The following is a 26,570-nucleotide window of genomic DNA, read 5'->3' on the forward strand; positions in this document are numbered from 1 at the left end:
CTAAAAGGTTCACACCTAAAGTGATTTGGTTAGCATGATTTCTTCACCTAACCTGGAAGCAAGGCAATCTACCACTAGACCACCTAGATTTAATGGGCAGTGGAAAACCAGGATGTTTGACTTTATTATGGCTAAAGATAGTGAGCTGATGGACATAATTCTTAATGGTCCTCATGTTCCTATTAAAGAAGTCAAAGAAGGATAGATAACTAGAATAGTTGTTAAAATGAGGAGAGACTATGATGATAAAGACAGAAAGAAAATTGAGAAGAATAACAATGCCAAGAAATTGCTAGTTTGTGGTATAGGTCTTGATGAATACAACAGGATTTTTGCATGTGAAAATACTAAAGATATCTAGGTTTGCTTGAAAATATATCATAAGGGAACTATAGATGTGAAGGATTCCAAAGTTGATATGCTAACTACCTAGTATGAAACCTTCACCGTGAAAGAAGAAGAGAGAATACAAAAAACACATACAAGATTCACTTCCATAACAAATGAGCTATACCAAGGAAAAGTAATTCCATTTTATAAGCGAGTGAGGAAGATTCTTATAGTTCTGCCAAAATCCTGGGAAAGCAAAGTAAATGCTATTACTGAGGCAAGGAAACTAAAACTCTTACTATGGATGAGCTTATTGGAAATTTAAATACTCATGAACTCAAGAAGTAGCAAGAACACGAGATGAAGAAAGAAAAAAGGGAAAAATCCCTAGCAGTGAGGGTACTAAAATCAGACTCTAATGAATAAGACCATGATATTGCTTATTTGGCAAAAAGAATTGTGAGAGCTATGAAGAAAAGTGTCCAATTTTAAAAAAGTGAAAGTAGCAGCAAAAAGTGAGGCATTGTGATGGTTTGTCACAAATATGGAAGTCCTTAGTATTTCATTAAGGATTGTCCAATGTACAAATTAAACTATCAGGAATATCTCAGGACTGGAAGTGACAAAGAAAAGAACAGAGATTAGGTCCCTGTAAAATAAATAAAAAGGTTGCAACTGATTATGTAGTAAGGCAGGCTCAAGCAAAGTGGGGAGATTCCTCTAGTGAATCTAAAGAAGATGGGAAGTATGAAGATGTTTCCGTGCTAGTAGTAGAGGATGATAAAGTGACCTTTGATTCATTATTTTCTTTTATGGCAAACACTGAAGATGAAGAAAAAATGAGGTAACACTCTCTGACATTAAAGAAAACTTAGAGAATTACTCTGCTAGAAAAATAAAAAAGCTTGCTAATATGTTGATTAATTCCATGTGTGAAATGACTAATGAAAAAATTCTCTAGAAGAAAAGGTAGAAAGTCAAGAGCTTGAGTTGATAACTTTAACCCTCCAGATATCTAAAACTGAGCAACATGTTGCTAACATGAAATTTGAAAACCTTAGTTTGGTAAGTCAACTAGAGATAGTAGATGCTTCTGAGAATAAAGAAAAGAAAAAAATATCAAAGTTTTAGGTTGTTCTTGAAGAAATATTAAGGGATTCTCAACAGAATCTCATGAATGCACTCCAGAAGAATGAGGAGTTAGAGAGGGACCTGGTCTGTCTGAAGGAAGAACTCAAAAAATCTCTTCAATAGACTTCATCTTCAAAATTCCTTTCAAGCTTAGCTGGTCAAGGAGTCAATAATGGTAAGGTCCTTGGGTATCATTACAAAACTCAATCATCTAGATTACAAGGCAAAGTCGTTTGAGATGTCAAAAAAAAAGTCTAGAAATATTTCTAAACTCATTGTGGAAGAGATGGACACATGAAAGAACACTGTAAAATTATAATAGAGAAAGAATGATCAATGATAAATATATTCATCAAGGAAATAACTATCGAAAAGAATTTAGACCTTTGAAAAATTAGAAAAAGATATCTTTCCCTAGATAGGCAAAAAAGGATTTAATCACATACCTCTGACCTCCTATTGGGAACTCAAACTCAAGTTGTTTCCCAAACCTAACAAATGATTTTGCTTGTATAAAAGAGAAAGGGCTTGCAGTCGGAACTATCTTCTTGAATGTAATTGTTCAATGTTATGACTGGTCGGTCTGATTGTATTCTCTCTCTCTCAAGACACTCCTTAGTGGATATATCTTATATGAAAAAGGTAAAATAGATCAAGAAAAAATATATGTATGGGATACTCCTAAATAAGGAAGATGTTGATGAAAATGAAGATCAATGAAAAATTTGATGCAGTGGGGAGTGATGACAGTGATAGTTCTCCAAGAAGAACCTCAAAAAGTATCTAGTTAAAATTTCAAAGGGACCTGGTCCCTATGGAATTCATTTTAGAAGGACAAATTGAAAGCACATATCTTCTCATCCTACTAGATATTCTAACTTCATATTTTGAGACAGGAGTGCATACAAGAGGCTAAGTCCAATACCTTATGGGCTTCTCAGCATTATTATCCAAAAAATAAGCTCAAAAGGGTGAAAAAGTCTGAAAGATGCTGGCTAGTCCAAAGCAATGCAGAAGGAACCTTAAAAATTCAGAGGATGCTAAGTTTGGGACCTAATCCTCAAACCTAATTTTAGGAAAACTTCTGGGTAGAAGTGGTGCATTAAAACCAACAAGTTGTGGCCAGGATTGATCAAATTAACCCGACTTACTAAATGGATCAACTTCCCTTCCAAAATTTTATCTATGTTCAGAAGGCAGGTATCCTTGGTAAAATAATTACATATTAGTCTAACTCAGTATCATACCTTTGTAGGTATGCACCTATGGGAACAACTTTGGAAGAGGAAAATGTGACATCCACAAAGCCAAGGATTCACTCAAGGAAAAAGAGGGACCTAGTCCCATCTCCCAGGTTAGTATCATAAATGTGCATTTTTATCTGTTCTAACTGATAAAGATGCATCCTCTCTCCCTTTTAGTTTGAAAAAACATTTTCATATCCTAAAAAAAAGGATGAGTCATCCTCAAATTCAAAAGTGATCACATCCAACTCTTTCAAAAAACCTTTTCTATGTTTACTCTTTCCTATATATCTGACCTTATCCATTCCTTCTCTAGTCAAAACAAAATACCTAGTCACAAATAGTTCTCCTATTGAAAAGATCTACAAATGGCTAAAGATTCCTCATTTTTTTGTCTTTTAAAGGAACCTAAGCATAGCATTACCAAAAGTCCTTTCTCAAATCCTTTTGAAAAATACTCTTCATCTCTCACTCTTCCAAAGACAAACTCCTTCACCCAAATTGTTGATGAAGAATAATCCTTGAGCCATCAAAAATTTTTTGATAATACATTGATGGATGATGCCTGGGTGGCTAAAAACCTCATCTTCCTATCAAATAGCCCAGGAAACAGTATATTTCCCCCAAAAATCAAAATGTTAGTAAAATACCAAAATATTCTAGAGAAAAGTCTATAAGTTTTACTAAAAAGAATGAGACTTCTCAGGGACCTGGTCTCAGGAAGAGGAAAGTAGCTGAAAGAAAATCTGTGATCACCTATACTAGAAGAAAAAATGGGGAGATTAGTAAGGTTGTGTCTAAAGAAGTGAGAAATAGGTTCTTAAAGAATCAAAAGGTATTAATTGGAAGGATTTTTGACATAAGTAAGTTAATAGAACCTAGAATGTTGGAGTTAGTTGAGCTGGTAAAACATTAAGGGATTTTTGACATAAGTAAGTTAATAGAGCCTAGAATGTTGGAATTAGTTGAGCTGGTAAAACATTAAGGCTGGATGTATCTTATAGAAAGACCGATTCCCACTATTTTTGATGAGATAATTAGGAAATTCTATTCCACATTGGATTTCTCAGAAGATGGGTTGATTTTGATTACACAGGTCTAAGGAAAGAAAATAAAGTTGAATGAAGAAACATTGGAAAGAATTCTAGAAGTTACTATTTGAAAGAAAATAAAGTTGAATGAAGAAACATTGGAAAGAATTCTAGAAGTTACTATTTATGGTGTGAGGACTGTCTCAAAGAAGCAACCCTCAATAGAGTTTTTAGTATATACATTAAAGGTAATACAAAATTACTCAAGAGAAAAATTCAATTGGTCTTTGACTTCGTTAACAAGGTGATTCTGCCTAAATCACAAAAAAGAAACACTGATTCAACAGCTGACTTGTATGTCATGGAATGCCTTAGCTATTTTGAATTCATTAGTCTACCTGCATTGATGATAGAACACATACACAAAGTGGTTCTTTGAAAAAATGGAAAACATAGTATACCTTATGGTTACTGGTTAAATAAGGTGATACCCATAAATTTTGTTATGCAAAACACATAGTGAAAAATGGAAGTGTTGAAAATTAATTAAAAGTGCTAGTAAACTATACCACAACGCGGAAACTAGTTAACATAATGGAGATTACATTTTTTAGAACTGATAATATCACGGAAAGTTTGTAAACATGTTGAACACTTGTTTTAACATACTGAAAGCTACTTCTTAATATTCTGGAAATTAAACCTAACATGTTGAAAATTCAATTAAAGTGCTAGAAATTATTATTCATGCTGAAAATTACATTAACATTCATGCTTAAATATAATGTTACCATGCTGAAAAAATGTATTAACATGTTGAAATTTAAGCTGAACACGCTTAAAATACACTAACACGCTGAAAAACGACACTAATATACTAAAATCAACATTTATGTGCTGGAAAATATATCAATATGCTGGAATTTAACATTTACATGCTGAAAAATAATTTTAGATTGCTGAAAAGTAATATTAATATACTGAAAAACACATGCTACAGAATTAACACAAACTTTAGTCATTAATTCTCAAGCTATCGACTAGACCAACAACATGCTTAAATCTGTTTTAATAATACTCTTAAAACAATCTTTCTACGTGTCCAAATTAATTGGTTGTTAATCCTAATGTTAAAGTTTGCCTACGATTCATAGAGAACATAAGCCCCACACCTCAAGCAGTCCCCATAATTATTATTACATCAATAGCATTTATACAATATTACATAAAAAGGAAGAATCAACTAAACTTTAGGGCACAATATAATCCCTATCAACCCCGGGCGACTCTTCAATTCTAAATCGTCTATTTATACCTGTGAGACATAATGTAACAGCGAAACAAACAGGAACATAGTAACAAATATCCCTATTGATATGTTTTCTAATGGCTTTCACAGTCAGCACACACAAAGAATTAAAATTACATCGATTTGAGAACTTTTACCGATAAGCAACAAATAAAAAATAAAATAATAAGAAGGTTGTTGAAGCACAGCACTCCCCACAGTGAGATATGCAGGATGCTTCCAGTAAACAGCAATAAGAAAATAATAAGGATGTTGAAGCAAAGCACCCGTAACAGTGAGATATGCAGGATGCTCCCTTAAACCCGAAAAGAAACACCAAAGAGCTTGAGAAATATTTTATCCTTGGTATTAAAGTAGCTAGTAGTTTTTGTTGTAGAGAGTAGTAATCAGGAAGAGTTGTCTGTTAAGTGAAAAGAGGGATCGTTTGTATAGGCTGAGGGGTTATGAAAATAAAGGAAGGAGAATATTTTAACTATCAGTCAGAATATTTTCCTTAATGCACTAATTTGAATTAATAGAATCACAAATTACGTTAGTCCTACCAAAAATAAAAATGATAAAAAGTTGTCTGAGTTAGAGGAAAGAAAGGCAATCGGTAAAAATAGGTAGAAAAATAGTCAAGGCAAATCACCCGGAATTACCATAAATAAACAAGTAAATATCTGCAGCAAACCAAGTAAATAACATAGAATATGGACAGCACTTAGTGTTCATCAATAGCAAAATTAACGGAATCAATCATATAATTTGTCAAAACAGAAGGACTGTAAAATATCCCTTGGGTGATTGCAATTACGCCCAAAATCAGTTCATACTCCACTAACATGTAAAAAATTCCAAGAGATATCAAACACACAAATCACACTCACGAGAACAATTAAAATCATGCACGAAGTCAGATCAAAAGTAACCAAATATAATCACATAACACATTAAGATCAAAATTCAAGCTTGTCAAAAATAATCTATCACAAAGCTGTTAATTTCAAATGCACATGAGTTGAACGTTAAAATAAAATAGTGTACAAAAATAACAATTACAACTCAACTTGGTACTACCTTAGGGGTAAATTCATAACAACGACAAGACAAGAGAATCACAATTTTAATATTTACAAGATCAACATTCAAATCAAAATTAGAGTTTAACCAAAAGTCATGCAAATTTGGGGCTTTTCGTATATGTTAATGAACAGGTGTAGATAAATATGAAATTAAAACAATCAAGTCAAAATCACACACCAAACATCACGAATTTTAAAATTAAGAACCTATTTTGGGGTAATCGGAGGCAAAGCCACCGATTTGAAACTCATGCCAAACTAAACAATAACGGGAATGGTATTTCATTGAAAACCTCACCGGTTATCAACTCCAACGGCGTTGCAGTAGAAAAGGGGTCAATAGACTAGAGGAGAGAGAAGAGAAATAAGGTGGTGGCGGTGGCTTTGTTGGTTGGATTGCCGACTGCATGGCTGCTTGCGGCGGCGGCTGGCTGTAAATTCATGGCGGTGGGGGTCCTGCCAACTGGTGGAGTGGTGAATGGTTGATGGCTATGGTGGCGATGGGGAACGGCGTGGAGGAGGAAGTGTAGAGGTCGGATCGCCGGCTGCATGGCTGCTTGTAGCGGCGGCTGGCGGCACTGGAGGTGGCTAACGACGGCGATGATGGAGATGGTGGCGACGGTCGGCTGGTCTCATCCAGCATGGGCTGTCGGTGGTGGCCTTGTCGACGGCAGAGGCGTGGAGGTTGAGGGAGAGGCGGCGGTTCCTTTAGACAGAGGGGGAGATAAAGAAAGAAAGTAGAGAGATACGGCTGTTGTTTGATGGAATAAGGCTAGGGTTTCCTGTTAGCTTAAAAATGGAAAGCAAAGAGAAATGTGATCTCGATCGTTGGATCAATTTAATCAACGGTTGAGATCTAAATATTAAGATTTTGATCAAAATTGGGTGAAAAGTTAAATTGAGTCTAATTCGACATAATTTGGCTAGAATTGTAATAATATTGGGTAAAATTATTATAAATTGGATAAAAAACGACTAGAATTTAAGTGAATAGGGAACTTGAATTGAATTAGGCTATTATGTAATAATGACGAGAACAAAATAATAAGGCGCATGTGAAATTAATGTTATATAAAATTATTAATAGTAGTAATAATAAAGACAATGCATTTGTAAATTATGAGTGTGCACATTTACGTAAAAATAAATAAATATTAATAAAAATTATGTAAAATGTCGAATTTGAATTAATAAATTATGAAAATTGATACTAAAAAATAATGTATATATTTTTAAGTCATGAATGTGGCTTTTCGAAAATTATTTGATATCAAAATAATACGTAAAATATTAATATTAAAAGTTAAATAATTTTTACAAAAATAACAGCCTAAGAGAGCATCGAGAGGTCAAAATTAGGTGTCAATAGGACTTAGTTAATAGTTTGCTTTTGTGTTTAGATTACTAGTTTGTTGCATATTTTAGCTTATGTGATTATTAATAAATGATTTTGTTTTGTAATATGTATATAATTGTGTATTATATTTTATTATGTATATAAATACTAATTTACAATATGAGTGACTATTTTATCTAAATCATTGCAATTGGTATTTGAGCTAGTTACAAAATATAGCAACAATCATTGCAATAGACCAATAAACTATTGCAATAGTATCAGAAATTATTACAATAAGAAGTCAAAAAACCGTTACAAGAGATCAACAAAAGTGTTACAATATGTAATCAACTACAATTGCTAGAGAATAAAACTGTAGCAATTGCTTACCAAAATAGTTGCAATAGGTAGGCAAACCGTTGTAACAGAATAAAAAAATTATCACAATAGATGTTATTACAACTGTTTAACATCGCTGCAATAGATGTTATTGCAATGGTTTGGAGCCATCGTTGTAGGTGAAAAGAAGTGACCTAATAAGAGAAAAAATAATTATTGCTATAGGTTAATCTATGACGACAATTTCTACTACCTGTTACATAAACTGGTGCCATATCACTATCCCAATACTCGTATAGAAGACGCATATTTAACCATTGTGATACAGATATAGCAATGGATTTCTTGCATATTGCAATGATTTTGGAATTATTCGCATAGGGGTAATTTCCAGTAGTGATGGTTCTATCTAGATGTGTATTGATTATCCATAGTTGAACAAGGTGACCATCAAGAACAAGTATCCTCCACCATGCATTAATGATTTGTTTGATCAACTTCAAGGTGCTTTGGTATTTTTAAAGACTGACTTGAGTCCAGGATACCATCAATCAAAGATTAGGGTCTTGGATATCCCTAGGATGGCTTTCAAGAATCGACATGGTCATTATAAGTTTTGTGTTTTATTTGGGTTGATTGATGGCCGGTGACATTCATGGAGTTAGGGAATAGGGTGTTTAGCCTTATTAGATTCCTTTATTTTTTATATTCATTGATGATATCTTGGTGTATTCCTAGAGTAGGAAAGAGTATCTACAATATTTGAGGATATGCGTTAAAGATTGAGGAACGATAAATTATATTCTAAGTTCTCGAAGTATAAGTTTTGGCTCAGTTCTGTGATATTTATTGGTGTCCAAAGAGGGTATCATGGCCGATTAGGCCAAGGTTAAGGTAATTCATAATTGGTCTAGGCCTATTTCACCAATCAAAATTTGGATTTTTATTGGTTTGATTAGCTACTACAAAAGGTTCGTGTAGGGTTTCTCTACTATTGCAACTTCTTTGACCAAGTTGACTTAGAAAAATATTGTTCATAGTGGTCCAATGAGTTTGAAGTGAAATTTAAAATCTCAAATCTTTGTTTAATTCATCACCTATCTTGACTTTACTTGTGGATGTTAATGGTTTTATCGTATATTGTGATGCATCAAGAATTGGCCTTAGTAGGGTGTTGATGTAAAGAAGAAAGGTTATAGCCTATGCTTTGAGGTAGTTGAAGACCCATGAGAAGAACTAAACTACTCATGATTTGGATTTGGCAGTGGTAGTATTTGTTTGGAAGTTGCAGAGGAACTACTTATATGGAATTCACTGTGAGATGCTCACTGATCATAACGCCTACAGTACATATTCAACCAGAATAATCTTAATTTGAGACCTCACAGGTTGTTAGAATTGTTAAAAGATTATGACACGATTATTCTTTATCATACACGAGCAAGGCCAATGTTGTCACAAATGATTTAAGTGGGTTTGCGGTGAGTATAGGTAGCCTTACCTTGTTAATGGAAGAGGAGCGACCTTTGTCTATGGATGTTCAGATTTGGTTAATATATTTGTAAGACCTGATTTTATGAACCTAGTAGCGTTTTTGCTTATGTGAAAGCATGGTCCTTATTAATAGAGCAGATCAAGAAAAGACAATGAGGATGGAAAGTTGTGCATCATTCAGGACAAGGTATTGAAAGGTAAAGATGAGGAAGTGATTTTTGACCAAGAGGGTGTTTTGAGGATCAAAGTTTAGATTTGTATTTCTAGATTTGGTGATGTGGCAATATTGATCATAGAGGAGGCTCATAGTTTGAGATATTCTATTTATCTGGATGTAGCCAAGATATATCATAACCTGAAGAAATATTTATTGATGGTGTAGGATGAAGAAGGGCCTCGTAGAGTTCATGGCTAAGTATTTAAATTGTCAGCGGGTGAAGTGTGAGCACCAGAGACCAGGTGGTATGACTTAGAGAATTCCTGTACCTAATGGAAGTGGTAGGCATTCTTGGACTCTGTTTTTGGTTTTGCTCAGATTTTGGGTAAGTTTGACTTATTTAGGTGATTGTGGATAGGTTGACCAAATTAGCTCATATCGTACTAGTGTAGATATCACGACCCAATTTACGAGTCATGATGGATCCTACTATACCCCGCCAGTAGGTAAGACAAATCATAACCCAAACCTAAACACAATGGGTTAAATTGGTGGGAAAATGCCTAACATAGGTGGAAATCAACAACACAACTTCAAATAAGCTAAGTATTTGAAATAGATAAAAGATAGTCAATACATAGAAAATCATCTCACGACCTGGTAGATCCAGTACAAGAGTATCTAGTAATAATACAACTTAAGTTTTGAAATATTCAATAACATCTGTCTCAAAACAAAAGACTGGACATAAAAGATAAAAGAAAATAGGTGACTCCAACTCTAAAAGCTCACCCTATCTCCGAAAATCAACACAGCATGAACGTTGATCAACGGTGGAAACTAGTACTCAGATCTACACCAAAAAAGGTATAGAAATGTTGTATGAGTACCAAAACCATGGGTACTCAATAGGTATCATCGGCTGACTGAGATAAATCATGGTATAGGTATGATAAAATGTGAGATAACATAACTAAGTCAAGGTAGAGACGAACCTGAATCAACTCTAAATCATCATTGTGCATAAATAAGTAAATATACCAGAATGACAACATAATGTAAGGCATCAATACATGCAATCATAACTACAGAATTGGCCTACATATGCCAATTAATGCAAAAATAAATAACCTATCGCAAGCCTCCATAAGCTTGGAAGGTACAATTAAAATAGAGTAACCCACCACTGTCATTAACAACTATCAAGATACCACAAGCTTTCATCTATGCCATACTAACGATCAATTGTCATTGGTTATTATCTATCAATAGATCAATACTTATCCACTAACCATTATGTAACAGCTAATTCTCATATATCAACTAAGCATCACTTATCAACTAGGCATCATTTATCAACTAAGCATCATTTATATCATGCCACATTATAATTATTTTCTCATTCTCATACTTAGCTAGAATCGCTATTGTCAATCTCACACCCCGATAAGAACTATCTTCTCATAGTATAATATGTTTATCCATACTCGAACCGATATGGATATTTAATAATATCCTCATAAGTATCATCATGAATATCATAGCACATATCAATCCTCAACATCATCAACAATAACACCAATGTCATCATTAATACCTTTAATACCATCATTAATATCATATCCATTCTCCAGACTTACACCGGATATCAATAATCGATATCACCATCATTATCCAGACTTAAATTGGTATTTGTATAATTTATAGCATAAGCAATATCCGAACTTATACAGGTAAGTATATTATTATTATCATGGCCAATAATATAACTATAAGAGTATTCAATAGCATAATCGCTAGCATAACTATTAACATGATTACTAATCATAATAAAAGCATGATCTTTAGCTTAATCAATAGCATAACCATCAATATAATCAATATGCATGATCTTTAGCATAATCTCTAATATAATCAAAATCACTAATATAGCCAATAAGTAAGATCTTTGACAAAATCAATAGAATAGTCGCTAATATAATCAATAAGCATAGTATTAAGCGTAACCAATAGCCCAATCGATAGCCTAATTAATGGCTGAATTCATATCAAAATCAAGTGCTTATTCAATAGCATATTCATTTAGCACATCATTTGCTTAATCATTAAATTATTCATAGCGTAACTAATAAGCGTTACCCCCAAAGTCAACCCATCATAATCATCAAGTATCAAGGCATCTCAATCACCATAAATAAATATTTTATAGATATATGCAAGTGTATAAAGGGTCTTCAATAGCTTACACAAGTCTTGTCCTATGGTGGGTCAAGAACCCACTTCTAAATCCCCTGAATACTTTACCAAGAAATGTCTACCATGGAATAGGCTAAGGTATATAGATCCCTTATAGATGATGAACAAGCCATAACTAGCCCTAGGATAGTAATCTCTCCTAATAGGGAGAAAATAAGTCAATTCCACCTAAGGAATGACAACTAAGGTCAAAACTACCCTAAACTCAAGTGACTAAGGCAATATCCTCATTAGAAGAGTAACTAAAACATTTCCAACCTAATCATAAGTCAACAAGATCAATTTCACCTGAGGTACAATTAACTAGGCTAATTATACCAAAAACGATATCCAAAATAGCCTAAATGATCCAACTAATCCCAAGTGTTGCAATTTATCACACCAACACCTAAAACATATCCCAAATTTAACACAATATCATAAACATACTATGACTTAGATCAATCTAACAAGGGATAAACCTAGCCTACCTGGACGTCGAAGAAAGCTTACAAAATTTACTAAACCACCAATTTTCTCTTTCAAGAAGCTTTCTCAAGATGCCAAGCTATAAAAATCACATTCTACTCATCGATACGAGAATAATGATACCCATATTACACCATTATGCTTCAGGTCCAAAAATCATACCAAAATCTTATGGGGGGCCCACTTACAAAAATTGCATCTCCGAAACCAACCTAACATTTCCATATTCTCAAGAAATCATTAACCTCAAGAATGGGTAAAATTTGAGCTAATTTGGGGCTAAAGTAAAGCCCTCAAGTTTTTGGGATTTTTGAACAAGAAATAGAAATTTCTACCATAAAAAGGGTGAAATCTTACCACAAATAGGAAAATAATTGTTTAAACAAGTGTTTGCCAAGCTCTCAAATCACCCACCAGCTCTAATTTAAAGATATCTCTCTATTTAGGGTTTTAACTCTCTTGGAATGGATGAAGAATGGGTAAAATTGTGCAAAAAGGATCTATTTATACCCATACTAGGTTCTCGGGTATCAAAATCACAACCCGATATTTGCGATCGGCACATCTTATGGTTGCATAATGAATTATAATCGCAACATATGTCATGACCCGAGGCTACACCTAGTTGCGACAATGGTGCTTACGGTCAAAAGTGACCACAAGCTAACCCATAAGTCGGTACGTACTGAGAGCACTAAATTAAAATATTAACATAACACCTATGTGGAAGATAAACTAAGAAGGCAATATAATTATGAATACTGAAATAGCAAATCAATCACAAGATGAAAATATCTGGTAAATACTAAAAACCTAACTGTATAGCTGAGATAAATGATGAGACAGATAAATACTGACTAACTGTCTAACTGACTGTCTGATTATCTAAAAGCCTTTAGCTGACTGAGGAGTTGATGGGACAGACCCCTAACTAACTCCGACTGACTGATCAAAATAAACTACTGAAGTAACTGAATAGAAGATAAAATGTCCTTGATAGATGAGGACTCACTACTACAGTTATTGAGTAACGCTGGGTTGTCTAACTGTAATCGGAAAACTAAGCCTCCGAACCTATGATATAAGACATCATAGTGCAAAGAAGAATATGTGGTCAATACTTTGAATGTACTGATATATGAGATGATGTATGAGATAGCTGAGCATGAAGGTATAAACATAAAGTAGCTGAGAATACAAAACCTAGTATAACATGATTCTGAAATATGCTGTAAACTGAATGACTGAAATCTAAATAACTGATTAACTGAGATTCTATACACTTGGTCAAGCAAACCTGAACTTATTTATACTGAATATTGTACTGAGACTGTGGGAGGTATCATATAACCAATATGCCTCATTCTGAACTAATTGGGGTCCAACCTGTAACCCTAGTTGGAAGGGTGTCAGTACCATTCCACGAGTGCTAACATTGGTTGTGTAGATCCACTAATCTGGAGTCCTGAAGGACTTAGGAGTCACCCTCTACTAGCAATTGCTCTCAGGAGATATATGTCAACCCTCAACTGGCAGGTGGACATCTCAAACCTACGTTGGTTACGTAGTTCTGGAACTCAAGAACTGCTACTAAAGGCCACACCCTTTACTGGAAGGTGAACCCCATCCCTGAATTTGCTCGATGCTAAATCCTACTCCCAACTGAACTAACACTAGCACTGTATTGAACTGAGTTTAATTGGTAATCATCATAATCATAAATGTGTAATTATACTGATGAAATTCATGGATTAAATATCTGAGTATTTAAAAAGCTGAAATTATATACAACACATAGGTATTGGGTGTTCACAACCCGACAGCAATGAATAAAACATTAATAATACGATTTCAAAGCTTGTAACTACAATACAAAAATCGTAATTCAAAAATCAAGGCACAGACACTTTTTCCAATTATGAGAGAATATGAACACTGAAAATAGGAATGCCTTATAAATAGAAGACGACATAATTTCATGGCTAATTTCTTAATCTGGGGATTTAACATAGAAACATCAACACTAAACATATGAAATGGCTTATTCCACTTGGAAATACTTGTAGACATATCTTGTACTTGAATTAACAAGAGATTCATGGAGCCAATTCATCTTGAACATGTAAAAACTCATAATTTAAACAAAAGAGGATTTTTGGACTCCATGGGTGGAAGGGACCCATGGATGAACATCCTACATGCCTCACTAGATAGATTCCTTGTGAATTTCTTGAACTTGAAGCTTGAATTCCTTTATTTCTTGTGAAAGTGTTAGGGTTTGTTCTTGGGATGAATGATGGTTTTCTTGAGAGGATTTATGAGTAAAATGGTAAATAATGCTCCTTGGGAGCCCCAATTTCGTGTTATGGGAGAATTGGAGAAATAGAATTGACCCAATTACCCTTAAATGACAAGGAACAAAAGTTATATGGGAAAGAGAGGGGGGAACGCGGGCCCTAAAGCGGCAGACTACCCCTGGGGGTGCCAGTCTTAGAGCGGAGGACTAACCCGAGCGGCACCCGCCTTACCTCGATAAGCTGGAGAGAGTGACGCCTGCCTATCCTGGTGGTCCTTCTGTTTTAGTTTTCCAAACACACCCCTACGCTCCTCTGAATATTTTAAAACTCTCTCAAGGCACACTTTGAACAACCCCATCACGAATCAACTCAAAAATCGACGTCTCAAGGTCAGGAAGACCAAAATATAAATCATTCAATTCTAGGGGTCTTGAAAAGGACTAAGTCCTCAATACTTAGTGAAATTTTCAAGCCTTATACCCCTTTCAACATGCAAATTGAGAGCTAAATTGAGTTAGGATCTTATGAGGTATTACAATATCTCCCCCTTGGGAATATTCATCCTTGAATGAGACTAGTTAGACTGAGAATACTAGGGAAAACTGAAATCATATACTGAACATGCACAACTAGAAACATGATTACATAACTGAGTCTGAGACATAATACATGAACTAAACTAATTTCATGAATACATGAAATGACAGGAGGATAGATACATAGCTGATATAGGGAACTGAAAAGAGTCAATCTGAGAAAGATCATTACCTTAAGCTAAGTTTGAGTTCAAGGAGATAAGGTAAGGGTATTTGGTTTGCATATCTGCTTCTGATTCCCAAGTGGCTCCCTCTGCAGACTGATTCCGCCAAAGAACTTTAACCAAAGGAACTTCTTTGTTCCTTAGTCTACAGATCTGAGGATAAAGTATCTGAACTGGAACTTCTTCATAATAAAGGCAATCTTTAAAATCCATATCATTTAAAGGAACAACTACAGCTGAATCACCAATACATTTCTTTAACAAAGAAACATGAAATATCGGATGTACTGACGCTAAATCTGCAAGCAGCTCTAGCTCATAAGCTTACCTTTCCAAAATAACTCAAGATTCGACATGGGCCAACATAATGGGGACTGATCTTCCCTTTTCAATCAAATCTCTTCACTCTTTTCATAGGAGAAATTTCCAAATAAACTAAATCACCAGCCTCAAACTCCAGATCTCTTCTCCTTATATCTGTATAAGATTTTTTATAGCTTTGGAATATCTTTAGCCTCTCCCGAATCAACTGAACCTTCTCCATCGCCTCAAATATAGAATCTGGCCCTATCATTACAGCTTCACCATCTTCAAACCAACTAATAAAAGATCTATACTCCTTCTATAGAAAGCCTCAAATAGAGCCATCTGAATACTGGAGTGATAATTGTTGTTGTATGTAAACTCAATCAAAGGTAAGTGGTTATCCCAACTACCTTTAAAATCAATAAAACATGCCCTCAACATATCCTCTAAGGTCTAAATGGTCCTCTCTACCTGACCATCTGTCTGAGGATGAAAAGTTGTACTAAGATAAACTTGGGTACCAAGACCCTTCTGGAAAGCTTTCCAAAAGTAAGAGGTAAACTGAATACCTCTATTAGAAATGATAGACAATGGAATCCCATGCAACCTAAACAACTCTCGAAGATAGATCCTGGCCTAATTCTCCTCTGAATAAGAAGTATGAACTGGCAGGAAATGAGTTGATTTGGTCATTTTATCCATATTGACCCATATAAATTATGTTGGCGGCGCGTGTGAGGTAATCCTATCATAAAATCCATGTTCAACACATCCCAATTCCAAGTAGGAATGCTAAACTCCTACAATGCACTACTAGGCCTTTGGTGCTCGACCTGGACCTGTTAACAATTTGGGCATTTAGCCACAAACTTTGTAATATCTTTTTCATACCACTCCACCAATAGATTTCCCACAAATCACGGTATATCTTAGTGGCTCCTAGATGGTAAGAGTATCGCGCACCATGTGCTTCTGCAAGTATTTTCTGTCTCAAATTATTAATACGCAAAACATATAACCTACCTTGACAACGAATCACAATATCTCCCCCTTGGGAGAAAACCTCCACCTTCTAATTTCTAATCACCTCCTTCAACGTAACCAAATCTAATACTTTGGCTAATAAAGAAGATTTTGAACCATTATGAACCTATACACTACCTTCCGTTGAATCAACCAATCAAACACTTAATCTAGCAAGCAAAGGAACCTCACTGACTAATTTCATGTTATCCTCCTCAACAAGAGCAACACTGCCCATAGATAATCTGCTAAGGGCATCTGCCACTACATTGGCCCTACTCAAATGGTACAACACACTCATATCATAATCTTTTAACTACTCAAGCCACCTTCTTTGATGAAGATTCTGATCTTTCAGCGTGAATATGTACTGTAAGCTCTTATGGTCAGTGAACACATCAACATGAACACCATAAAGATAGTGTCTCCAAATCTTCAGAGCAAACATAATAGTTATCAATTCAAGGTCATGAGTAGGATTGTTCTTTTCATGGGGCTTAAGCTGTCTGGAGGCTAGGCTATGACCTTACCTCTCTACATCAATACACAACCACGACCAACTCTAGAAGTATCATAATAAACTACAAATCCATCTTACCCATCTGGCAAAGTTAACACTGGAGCGAAAGTGAATCGAGTCTTCAACTACTAAAAACTCTTCTCGCAAGAATCTGACCACTGAAACTTGACTTTCTTCTAGGTTAATCGATACATGGGGGATGCAATAGAAGAAATACTTGTAAACAAATCTTGTACTTGAAATGTTTTACTCCACTTGGAAATACTTGTAAACAAATCTTGTACTTGAATTAACAAGAGATTCATGGAGCTAATTCATCTAGAATATGTAAAAACTAATAATTTAAATAAAAGAGGATTTTTGGACTCCATGGGTGGAAGAGACCCATGGATGAATATTCCACAACCTTACTAGATGGATTCTTGAAGATTCCTTGTGAATTTCTTAAACTTGAAGCTTGAATTCCTTGATTTCTTGTGAAAGAGTTAGGGTTTGTTCTTGGGATAAAATATAGTTTTCTTGAGAGTATTTATGAGTAAAAGGGAAAATAATTCTCCTTGGGAGTCCCAATTTTATGTTATGGGTGAATTGGGTGAGAGAAATACACCCAATTACCCTTAAATGACAAGGAACAAAAGTTGGAAGGAAAAGGAAGGGGGCGACGTGATCCCTAGAGTGGTAGACTATCCCGGGTGATGCCTTCCTTAGAGTAGGGTACCATCCCGAGCGGTGCCCGCCTTACCCCGGCAAACTAGAAGGGGTGGCGCCTGCCTATCCCGGTGGTCCTTCAATTTTAGTTTTCTAAACACATCCTGATGCTCGTCTGAAAATTTAAAACTCTCTCGAGACACACTTTGAACAACCCCAATCATAAATTAACTCAAAAATTGACATCTCGGGGTCGGGAAGTCCAAAATAAAAATCATCAAAGTCTAGGGGTCTTGAAAATGATTAATTCCTCAACACTTAGTGAAATTTTCAAGTCTTGGACCCCCTTCAACATGTAAATCGAGATCTGAATAGAGCTAGGATCTAACAAGGTATTACAACATTCCACCACAATTGCGATACTTGGTGCCTGCTAAGGTTATCGTGATTACGACCCCTGTCTCGTGATTTTGATGCACCAAATATAGTTGAGACTTGGAAACTGAATCCTCCAGATTCATTCAGAATCCCGCATCCATAAATGAACTATGTAACCCTACCAAATTTAATATTTTGGAATCAATGGCATAGTCAAAATTTCTATCTGAGGTTGTTTTGATAGAAAGTGGGTCCTAAACTCAATTTCCACTTTCTTAACATTCCGATCAATAGGTCGAAATAAGTTTAGGTGCCTTGATACCCAAACCAAAGGTACACCTTGCCTAAAATAGATATTTTGAGGCTGCTAAAAGAGTCAACAATTACATTTGAGGTCATTTAACTAAAGTTTTTACCTGGTGGACATTTGGAACCAGTGAAAACTTCTTAACAAGTAATTTGCTCTAAAAACTAAATGAAATTCTTGGTAACTATACTGTCAGTTCTAGCAAGTTATAAACAACTCAAGAAAGCTATAGAGAAGCTCTAACTATGAAAATAAGTGATACTATGAAAAATAACCTAAAAGGTCATTACAGTAGACTAGCTAATGGAGTCAGGTTGACTCAGATCCATTTTGTAGATAGAAAAGTTGTATAGTGTGCGTATTTCTGTCATTTCAAATAGAAGTACTCAGTTCACATCTCACTTTTACAATTTTATGCAGTGAGAGTTGGGTACTTAGTTAGAGAAGAGTATAGCTTTTCATCCATGGATAGATAGCAGTCATAATGGATTAGTATTAATGTACATGCTTTAAACTTGTGTGATAGACATTGGTCGTTCAGTGGGACCATTTCTTGCCTTTGGTGGAGTTTTTCTACAACAACAATTACTATTCTAGCATCTAGATGGCACCATTTGAGGCTTTGTATGAGAGAAAGTATAGATCTCTAACTCATTATTTAATTTTTTTAAAAATTTAGTTTTGGATATAAACTTGTTGAGAGAGTCTATGGATACAGTGAAGTTTATTGAGGATTGGCTTTTGACAGCTTAGAGTTGACGAAAAATTTATACGAATTTGAGAGTTTGTGACTAAGAGTTCATGATCGGTTAATAGATTTTTTTGAAGGTATCACCCATGAAAAGTATGGTGAGGTTTGGGAAGAATTAAAAGCTTATCTTGAGGTTTATTGGCCCTTTAGAGATTCTTTGATATGTTAGAAAGGTGGCCTAAGAGGGTCATACCTCTGAGTCTTCTAGTTGTACATTAAGTTTTTCATATTTGAAAGTTGAAAAAGTATCATTTCTATGGATCTCATGTGATTCAGTGGGATTTGGATAAGAATTTGACATTTGCGGAGGAGGTTGTAGTCATTTTGGATAGACAAGTCTGGAAGTTAAGATCTAAGGAAATAGCTCCAATAAAGGTTCAATGTAAGTATTGCTCATTCAAAGAGGCCACCTGTGAAATAGAGTCAGACATGCAAAGTAGATATATTTAACTTTTCAATATTTTAGGTACCTTCATTACATATGTTTAAGGGCAAATGTGTGTTTTAGTGGTGGACGATGTAATAATTTTATAGTGATTTTTGACTTTTTTAAGTGAATTTTGACTATTTTATCCCTCTTCATTGTTAATTTATGGTATTTATAGTCTTCGAGGTGGGTGATACGATTTTCCAGGTAGTTAATTAAGTTTTATGTAAGTTTTTCATTTTAGAAGGTTTTGGGGTTGATATGATTGACTTAGTTCAATGTTTGGTGATAAAAAGGTCATATAAATATTTGTCAGTTCCATTAGCTTTGAATGTCATTTTGGGTTAGCATCACCTTTGTTTCAGGTCTCAAGGTGTTTTGATAGATTTTAGGTAGGTGGTTGGAAAGTTAGAAGTTTATGGCATAGAGTTGACTTTGGTCAGCATTCATTGAAAATGACCTTTATTTGGTGATATGGTGATTTTATTGAGTCTGCCATGTTTTTTTTAGTCTAACGGCATAGGTGGCTTATTTTCACTGGGTTTTGAATAAATTTTGAGGGTTCATTCGATAAACTCTTTTTGGATCGGCTGTTGGTGCACTAGTTTTAGTGCATAGAAATTTTCCTCTTCGTGTTTACGATAAATCTCTCGCCATCGTGAAGGTCTGAGGGACTTTGTCATCACAATCATGATAAGTGGTCTATGATATCAAAGAAGGAATTCAGTAATGTAGGCCAGGTCCATTTTTTCCTTTATGTGAATGTGATAAGAACCTAACGATCATAATGGGTATGGGTCGAGCAGCTTATTGAATATATGGGGTCACGTATTTGTAAAGAAGAAATCACTAGTAATGTCTTAAAAATTCATTTTGATTTAGAGCCCGTTTGGATAGGCTGAAAAAAGTGGCTGAAAAAAAAAGTTCTTTAAAACTGCTTTTGAAAGTGCTGAACTTATTTTAAAAATAAGCAATTAAGTGTTTGGATAAAAGTGCTGAAACTGAAAAAAAGTTATTGATGTGTTTAGTAAATAATGCTTTTTAGCACTTTTTTAGTTAAAATGACTGAAATACCCTTATATCTATTAATAATATATAAAGTTGATTATTATTAATTTTTATTGCTATAGAGTTGAAATTATTTAAGGAGGCTATTAATATTTATCATGTTGAATTTTACGTATTTGACAAAGATTCATAAGAATATTTTTCTATTTAAAAATACTTTAAAACATTGCAAATTTTTTCATATTTTTTAATTTCCATATCCGATCCACCTACATTATATAAGTTGAAGTGGAAGAAATATATTACAATTTACTATTAAGTAAATATCTTTAGACAAAATTATTTCTTCGTAAATAGATGGTTTTATTATTAATAATTTTTTCTTCAATTAATAATTAAATTATTAATTAGCGATTCAGTGAATTTGGTTTCTTCGTAAATTGATGGTTTTATTATTCTTAAATTCACTGAATCGTTAGTTGATGGTTTAATAATAGATTTTATTATTCTTAAATTAACCATTCTTAAATTATTAGTTTGATGGTTTAATAAATTGATAGCTTTCCAAAATTAGATTAGCGGAGTAGGCTAAATATTTTCACTGATCATGAAAAAAATTATTAATTAGTTAAAATTTACTGAATCATTAATTCACGAAGAAAGCATTAATTAGCACTTAATTAGCGTGCCCTCTAATAATATTATTAATTTTTATTGCTAAAATAATTTAAATTAAAATTAATATATATATATATATATATTTATATATATTAAATTATGCATTAGCAAACTTTGTGGACAATTTTGGAATAAGAAAAAATTATAAGGGCAAAAAAGTTATTTATTTGATCAATGGGGAATAGATTATAATTTGAAAAAAAATAAGCTCCCATTTGGAGCTTATTGTTTTTAGCTTAAAAAGAGCCAAAAACAACTTTTTAAAGCCATTTTAAAATTTGCCAAACACCCTTTTAAGCTAAAAAGAGATTATAATCTATTTTGACCAGATTATAATCTCTTCCAAATGGGCACTTAAAACCATATTACTCAACTTTTAAATCTTGAAAACTCAATTTTGGGAGATTCAAAAGGAGTTTTTGAAGCTTGAAAACTCAATTTTGGGAGATTCAAAAGGGGGTTTTGAAGCATGGAAGCACATTCCTCAATAATTTGCTTATTACTTCATATTCAAAGCTTTGTTTTCAACTCGAAAATTTGAGAACTTTTGAATAAAGTTTAAAAAAAAAAAAAGGTATTTAGAGATAGCAAAGGTCTATTTTAACGCTATTTTAGATAAAATTTCATATTTGAACTCCTTAAGTTATGGGTGATGTGATGTTCAAATAAAATTTTAGTTTTTGGTCTTAGGGGCTCAGAATTGACTTTTGGGTTGACTTTTTGGACCCAGAACTTAAGGAAATTAATATCGGTGTCTATTTATTTTCTTATGTGAAATAAATATTTAATCAAATTGGGCTCGTTTGGGGGCTATTTGAAAGATTAGACCTTCGATGTGACTTTGTTATACTTCTTTTAAGGCAAGTTGAGGTTTCTTTGATTCTTTTATGATATGTTTACATGTAAGCTGTGTGTATAGGGAGCAATTGGGATCTGCGGCTTCCCTATAAATGAGGTAATCGAAAATCTCTATGGGTACCAGTGTTATGTGAAGGGTTAAAAATAATTGATTGGCTTGTTTGGATTGTTTTCCCCTATTTGGTTTCATGATTATCGGTAACTTGTATCTGGAAATGACTTTTTAGACATGCTAGTTGATGATTGCACTCCCATTTGAGATTTTGAGTTCGATTATGGTAATACTTGATGAAATACGAAGATTATGATTAGTTAAAGTACAGAATAGGAGCTTTATCATTATGAAAGTGGGTGGAGGGAAATTTAAACTGATAATAGAGTTGATTTATAGTATAAAATGTTTTATTTGATATTGTTCTTGATATTTGTTAGCGGTGTGACACGTCTGCACAATTTGTATTGTATTTAATTAGGGTTGAAATTACACATCTGCCCCATAATTTTGGATCGAAGGGCACATCTTCTAGTATTATAATGAATCTGAAGACACATCATATTGTGTTTATATTTTGGGAATGAAGGATATGCCGTCCTGCTATATGGACCTCATAAGTGCCTCATAGGTCCTAGCTAGCTATGCAAATAAGCGGTTGTATACATAATATATGCATTTCATTCATTCACTTATATTCTTTGTATTTTAACTGTGTTAGTATAATAAACTGTTGATTGAGTTTCTATATTTGGAATATTTTGAGATGCAATAATGTTGTTGAGCTGTATTATATCCTTGTTGTCGTAATTTACTTATTAGCCTAGATGTGACCTTCCTGTTTGTAGGTTCATGTGAATGTATAGGGTAGTTGAAAGTTAAGGTAGTTTTCTCTATCACTTTGAATTAGGATTGATTGATGATGTTGCTTAGTATGTATGTTTTTAGTACGCACGGTTGTTTCTTCTGTACTTTTATATTCAGGTACTAAGTCTAAGCATTGATTCTTTGATTGTCCTTGGTCGAATTTGAGTTATTGAAATTTGAGATAGTTGCCTAATTGATCCATAACAATATAGAATTTTCTTCTATGTTTATCAATTTTATCCTTTTTATCATCTTTGGAGTTATTAGACTCGTATCGGATTGTGAGGTAGGGGCGGACCTATGTGGTAGCGAGGGGGTTTACCCGAACTCCCTCGGTAAAAAATTACGTTGTATATATAAGGTAGAAAATTAATATTTATGTACATATATTAATTTTGAACCACCTGACACAAGGTTGTTGGATAGCTCAGTGGTACTATCTCCACTTCTTGGGGCACTACTTCAGCCCTTGTCACTGGTTCGATCCTCGCCAGGCTGCTTTTTTTTTAAAAAAAAATATTTTGTATAGTTGCTACTTTATGTCCTGTACAATTATAAAAAAAAAGCCTACAACTATTAAAAAATAGACAGACGCCTACAGAAAAATAAAAAGAAGCCTACAGGCTGCAGCTATTAAAAAATAGACGCCTCAAATGTCCTGTACAGTACCTCACCTGCTATATTAAAAAAAAAACTTTAAAATAAGTTAAAATATAAAATCAATGAAAAAACTTAAAACCCTTTTTTTTCTTTTTCCAAAATTAAAAACCACAAAACCTTAATTGAAATAGGGATTTGAGAATTCTCAAAGTCAAATCCTAAAATCACTTTCTTGTTCTTTACCAAAAGTTAAAACCCTTTTTCTTTTTTATTTTCATTGTTGCTTTTCACTCAAGAGTCATGAAGAGATATTTTTTTGAAATCTCAAATTCAAGTTTCGCGCACATTATCAATCTAATCGGGAAGAAAATAAGAATAAGTTAGAAGTATCATCGTATTCTTCTCAAGAATTTGACTTAAACTCTTTAAAGGTTGATCCGAGAGAAAGAACTCCAATTTTAGAGTTTTGTCCAAATGATCATGACACGATTAGAAGAGCGTATCATCTAAAAAAAACTTGTCAACCTCAACTACAAGAGTTTTCTCAAACAGAGATTTATGGAGATATGTGTCGTTTTAATCGTAAATGGTATGATGAATTTCCTGGCTGGTTGAAGTATAGTGTAAGTAAAGATGCAGCTTATTGTTTGTATTGTTACTTATTCAAGGAAAATAACAATCGTCAAGGTGGAGGTGAAGTATTTTTTGGTACGGGTTTTAGGAGTTGGTACAAAAAAGTAGTCTGAAAACACATGTTGGTGGGATTAATAGCATCCATAATCAGGCAAAAAGAAAATGTGAGGATCTAATGCGGCAACAACAATCTATTCATGTTTCATTTGAGAAACAATCTAATAAAGATAAGTATGGATGTCGCATTCGATTGGTAGCTTCGATTGATGTAGCAAGGCTTCTCGTAAGACAAGGATTGGTATTTCGAGATCATGATGAATCTAAGTCATCACTTAACAGAGGTAATTTTCTTGAAATTCTTTCATTTTATGCTCAAAAGTGTGATAAAATTTAAAAATTTATGTAGGAAAAGGCTCCTCAAAATTATCAAATGACTTGTCCAAGAATTCAAAAAGAAATTGTGATTGCTTGCAAGATTGAAACAATTAAGAGTATCATAAAAGAACTAAATGGTGAATATTTTTCTTTATTGGTTGATGAATCTTTTGATATATCATGCAAGGAGAAAATGGCAGTTGCTTTATGATATGTTGATTATAGAGGATTTGTGATGGAGAGACTTCTTGATATTGTTCATGTCAAAAATACTAGTGCTTTATCTCTAAAAGATGCAATTGTCAATTTACTTTCTCAAAATTCCTTGAGTTTATCTTATGTGCGTGGACAATGCTATGATGGAGCAAGCAATATGTAAGGTGATATTAACGGTCTTAAGATATTGATTCAGAAAGAATGTAAAGCAGCTTATTCTATTCATTGTTTTTCTCATCAACAACAATTGACTCTTGTTGGTGTTTCTAAAAGATGTCTTTAAGTAGGAGAACTTGTGCACTTTGTTTCAGATATTTTTAATGTGTTGGGATCTTCTTATAAGCGTATGGATAAATATAAAGAATCTCAAAAAATAAAAATTCAGGAGGATTTTGATATGGGTGAGCTTAAAACAAGTAAGGGCTTGCATCAAGCACTTGGTATTTCTAGGGCTTGTGATACTCGCTGGGGATCTCACGTCATATCTTTTGATTCTTTTATTCTTAAGTTTGATACAATTATGGATATACTTGATAATATTGTTGAAACTGCACATTCTTTGGATGAAAGATCTAGGGCTACAGGATTAGAGATGCTCAAACGTATGAGGTTGTATTCATATTACATTTGATGAAAGAAATTTTAGGAATTATAAATAATCTTAGTACATGTTTACAAAAAAAAAAGAGCAAGATATTGCAAATGTCATGCTATTTGTTGATGTAGCCAAGATCAAGTTGCAAGAGTTGAGGGAAGATAATAAATTGGATTTGTTTGTTTCTGAGGTGTCTACATTTTGTATCAAGCATAACATTGCGGTACCTGCTTTTGATAAGCTGTATGTGAACTCTGGAAGATCACAACATAAACATGTTGACTATACTTTCTTTCATCATTATCGTGTTGAAGTATTTTGTAAAGTAATTGATTGGCAATTGCAAGAACTTAATGATCGTTTTGATGAGGTGACAACTGAGTTATTTCATGGTGTTGCTTGTTTGAATCCGGTAGACTCATTTTTAAGTTTTAATATTCAGAAAATAATGAGAATGGTTGAATTATATCATGATGACTTTGATGAACTTAATATGTGTGCACTTAAGAATCAGCTTACAAATTACATTATTGATGTTCGTGACATTGATAAAAGGTTCTCCAATTTAAATGGGCTTGGTTATCTTTCAAAAAGATTGGTTCAAATAAAAAAGCATTGTTGTTATCCTCTTGTATTTCGTTTGGTGAAAATTGAATTGCTTCTGCCAGTTGCCACTGCATCTATTGAAAGAGCCTTTTCAGCAATAAAGTTTATTAAGAATGAGTTGCGGAGTAGAATGAACGATGACTTTTTAAGTGGTTGCATGACTCCTTTTGTGGAAAAAGATGTGTTCAATAACATTTCAACTGATGATATTATTTTATCTTTTCAAGCAATGAAACCTCGTCGAGTGATATTGTAAATGTGCTTGAGAAGTATTAGCAGTAATTTCTTTTTGGAGTTTTAACTTTGCACTCTAGTTCTAGTTGATACATTTTACAAGACTAATTTTTTATTTACGTAGCACCCTAGTTCGGGTTGACACATTGTAAAGGGTTAACTTTTTGTTTTACTTATTAATTACTCTTATTTAAGTTTAAGTATTTTATATTTATAGACTATATACTATTACATCCCTTGAAATTATATTTTGTTGGCTTATTCACACATTCAGGGGCAGATGCACAGCTTTACATGCGGGTTCCTGGAAACCCATAACTTTCGTACGG

General features: G+C 33.8%; 1 protein-coding gene across 1 annotated transcript; it reads left to right on the forward strand.

The window, feature by feature from the left end:
- Positions 1 to 24,390: 24,390 nt before the first annotated feature.
- LOC107874226 lies at positions 24,391 to 26,263 on the forward strand. The gene is made up of 3 exons (XM_016721068.2): positions 24,391 to 24,556; positions 25,118 to 25,408; positions 25,533 to 26,263. Exons 1-3 carry the CDS (start codon positions 24,391 to 24,393, stop codon positions 26,261 to 26,263), a joined length of 1,188 nt encoding a protein of 395 aa, XP_016576554.2.
- The last annotated feature ends 307 nt before the right edge of the window (positions 26,264 to 26,570 follow it).

Source organism: Capsicum annuum, chromosome 12, assembly GCF_002878395.1.
Source record: "Capsicum annuum cultivar UCD-10X-F1 chromosome 12, UCD10Xv1.1, whole genome shotgun sequence".
NCBI classification, from domain to species: domain Eukaryota; kingdom Viridiplantae; phylum Streptophyta; class Magnoliopsida; order Solanales; family Solanaceae; genus Capsicum; species Capsicum annuum.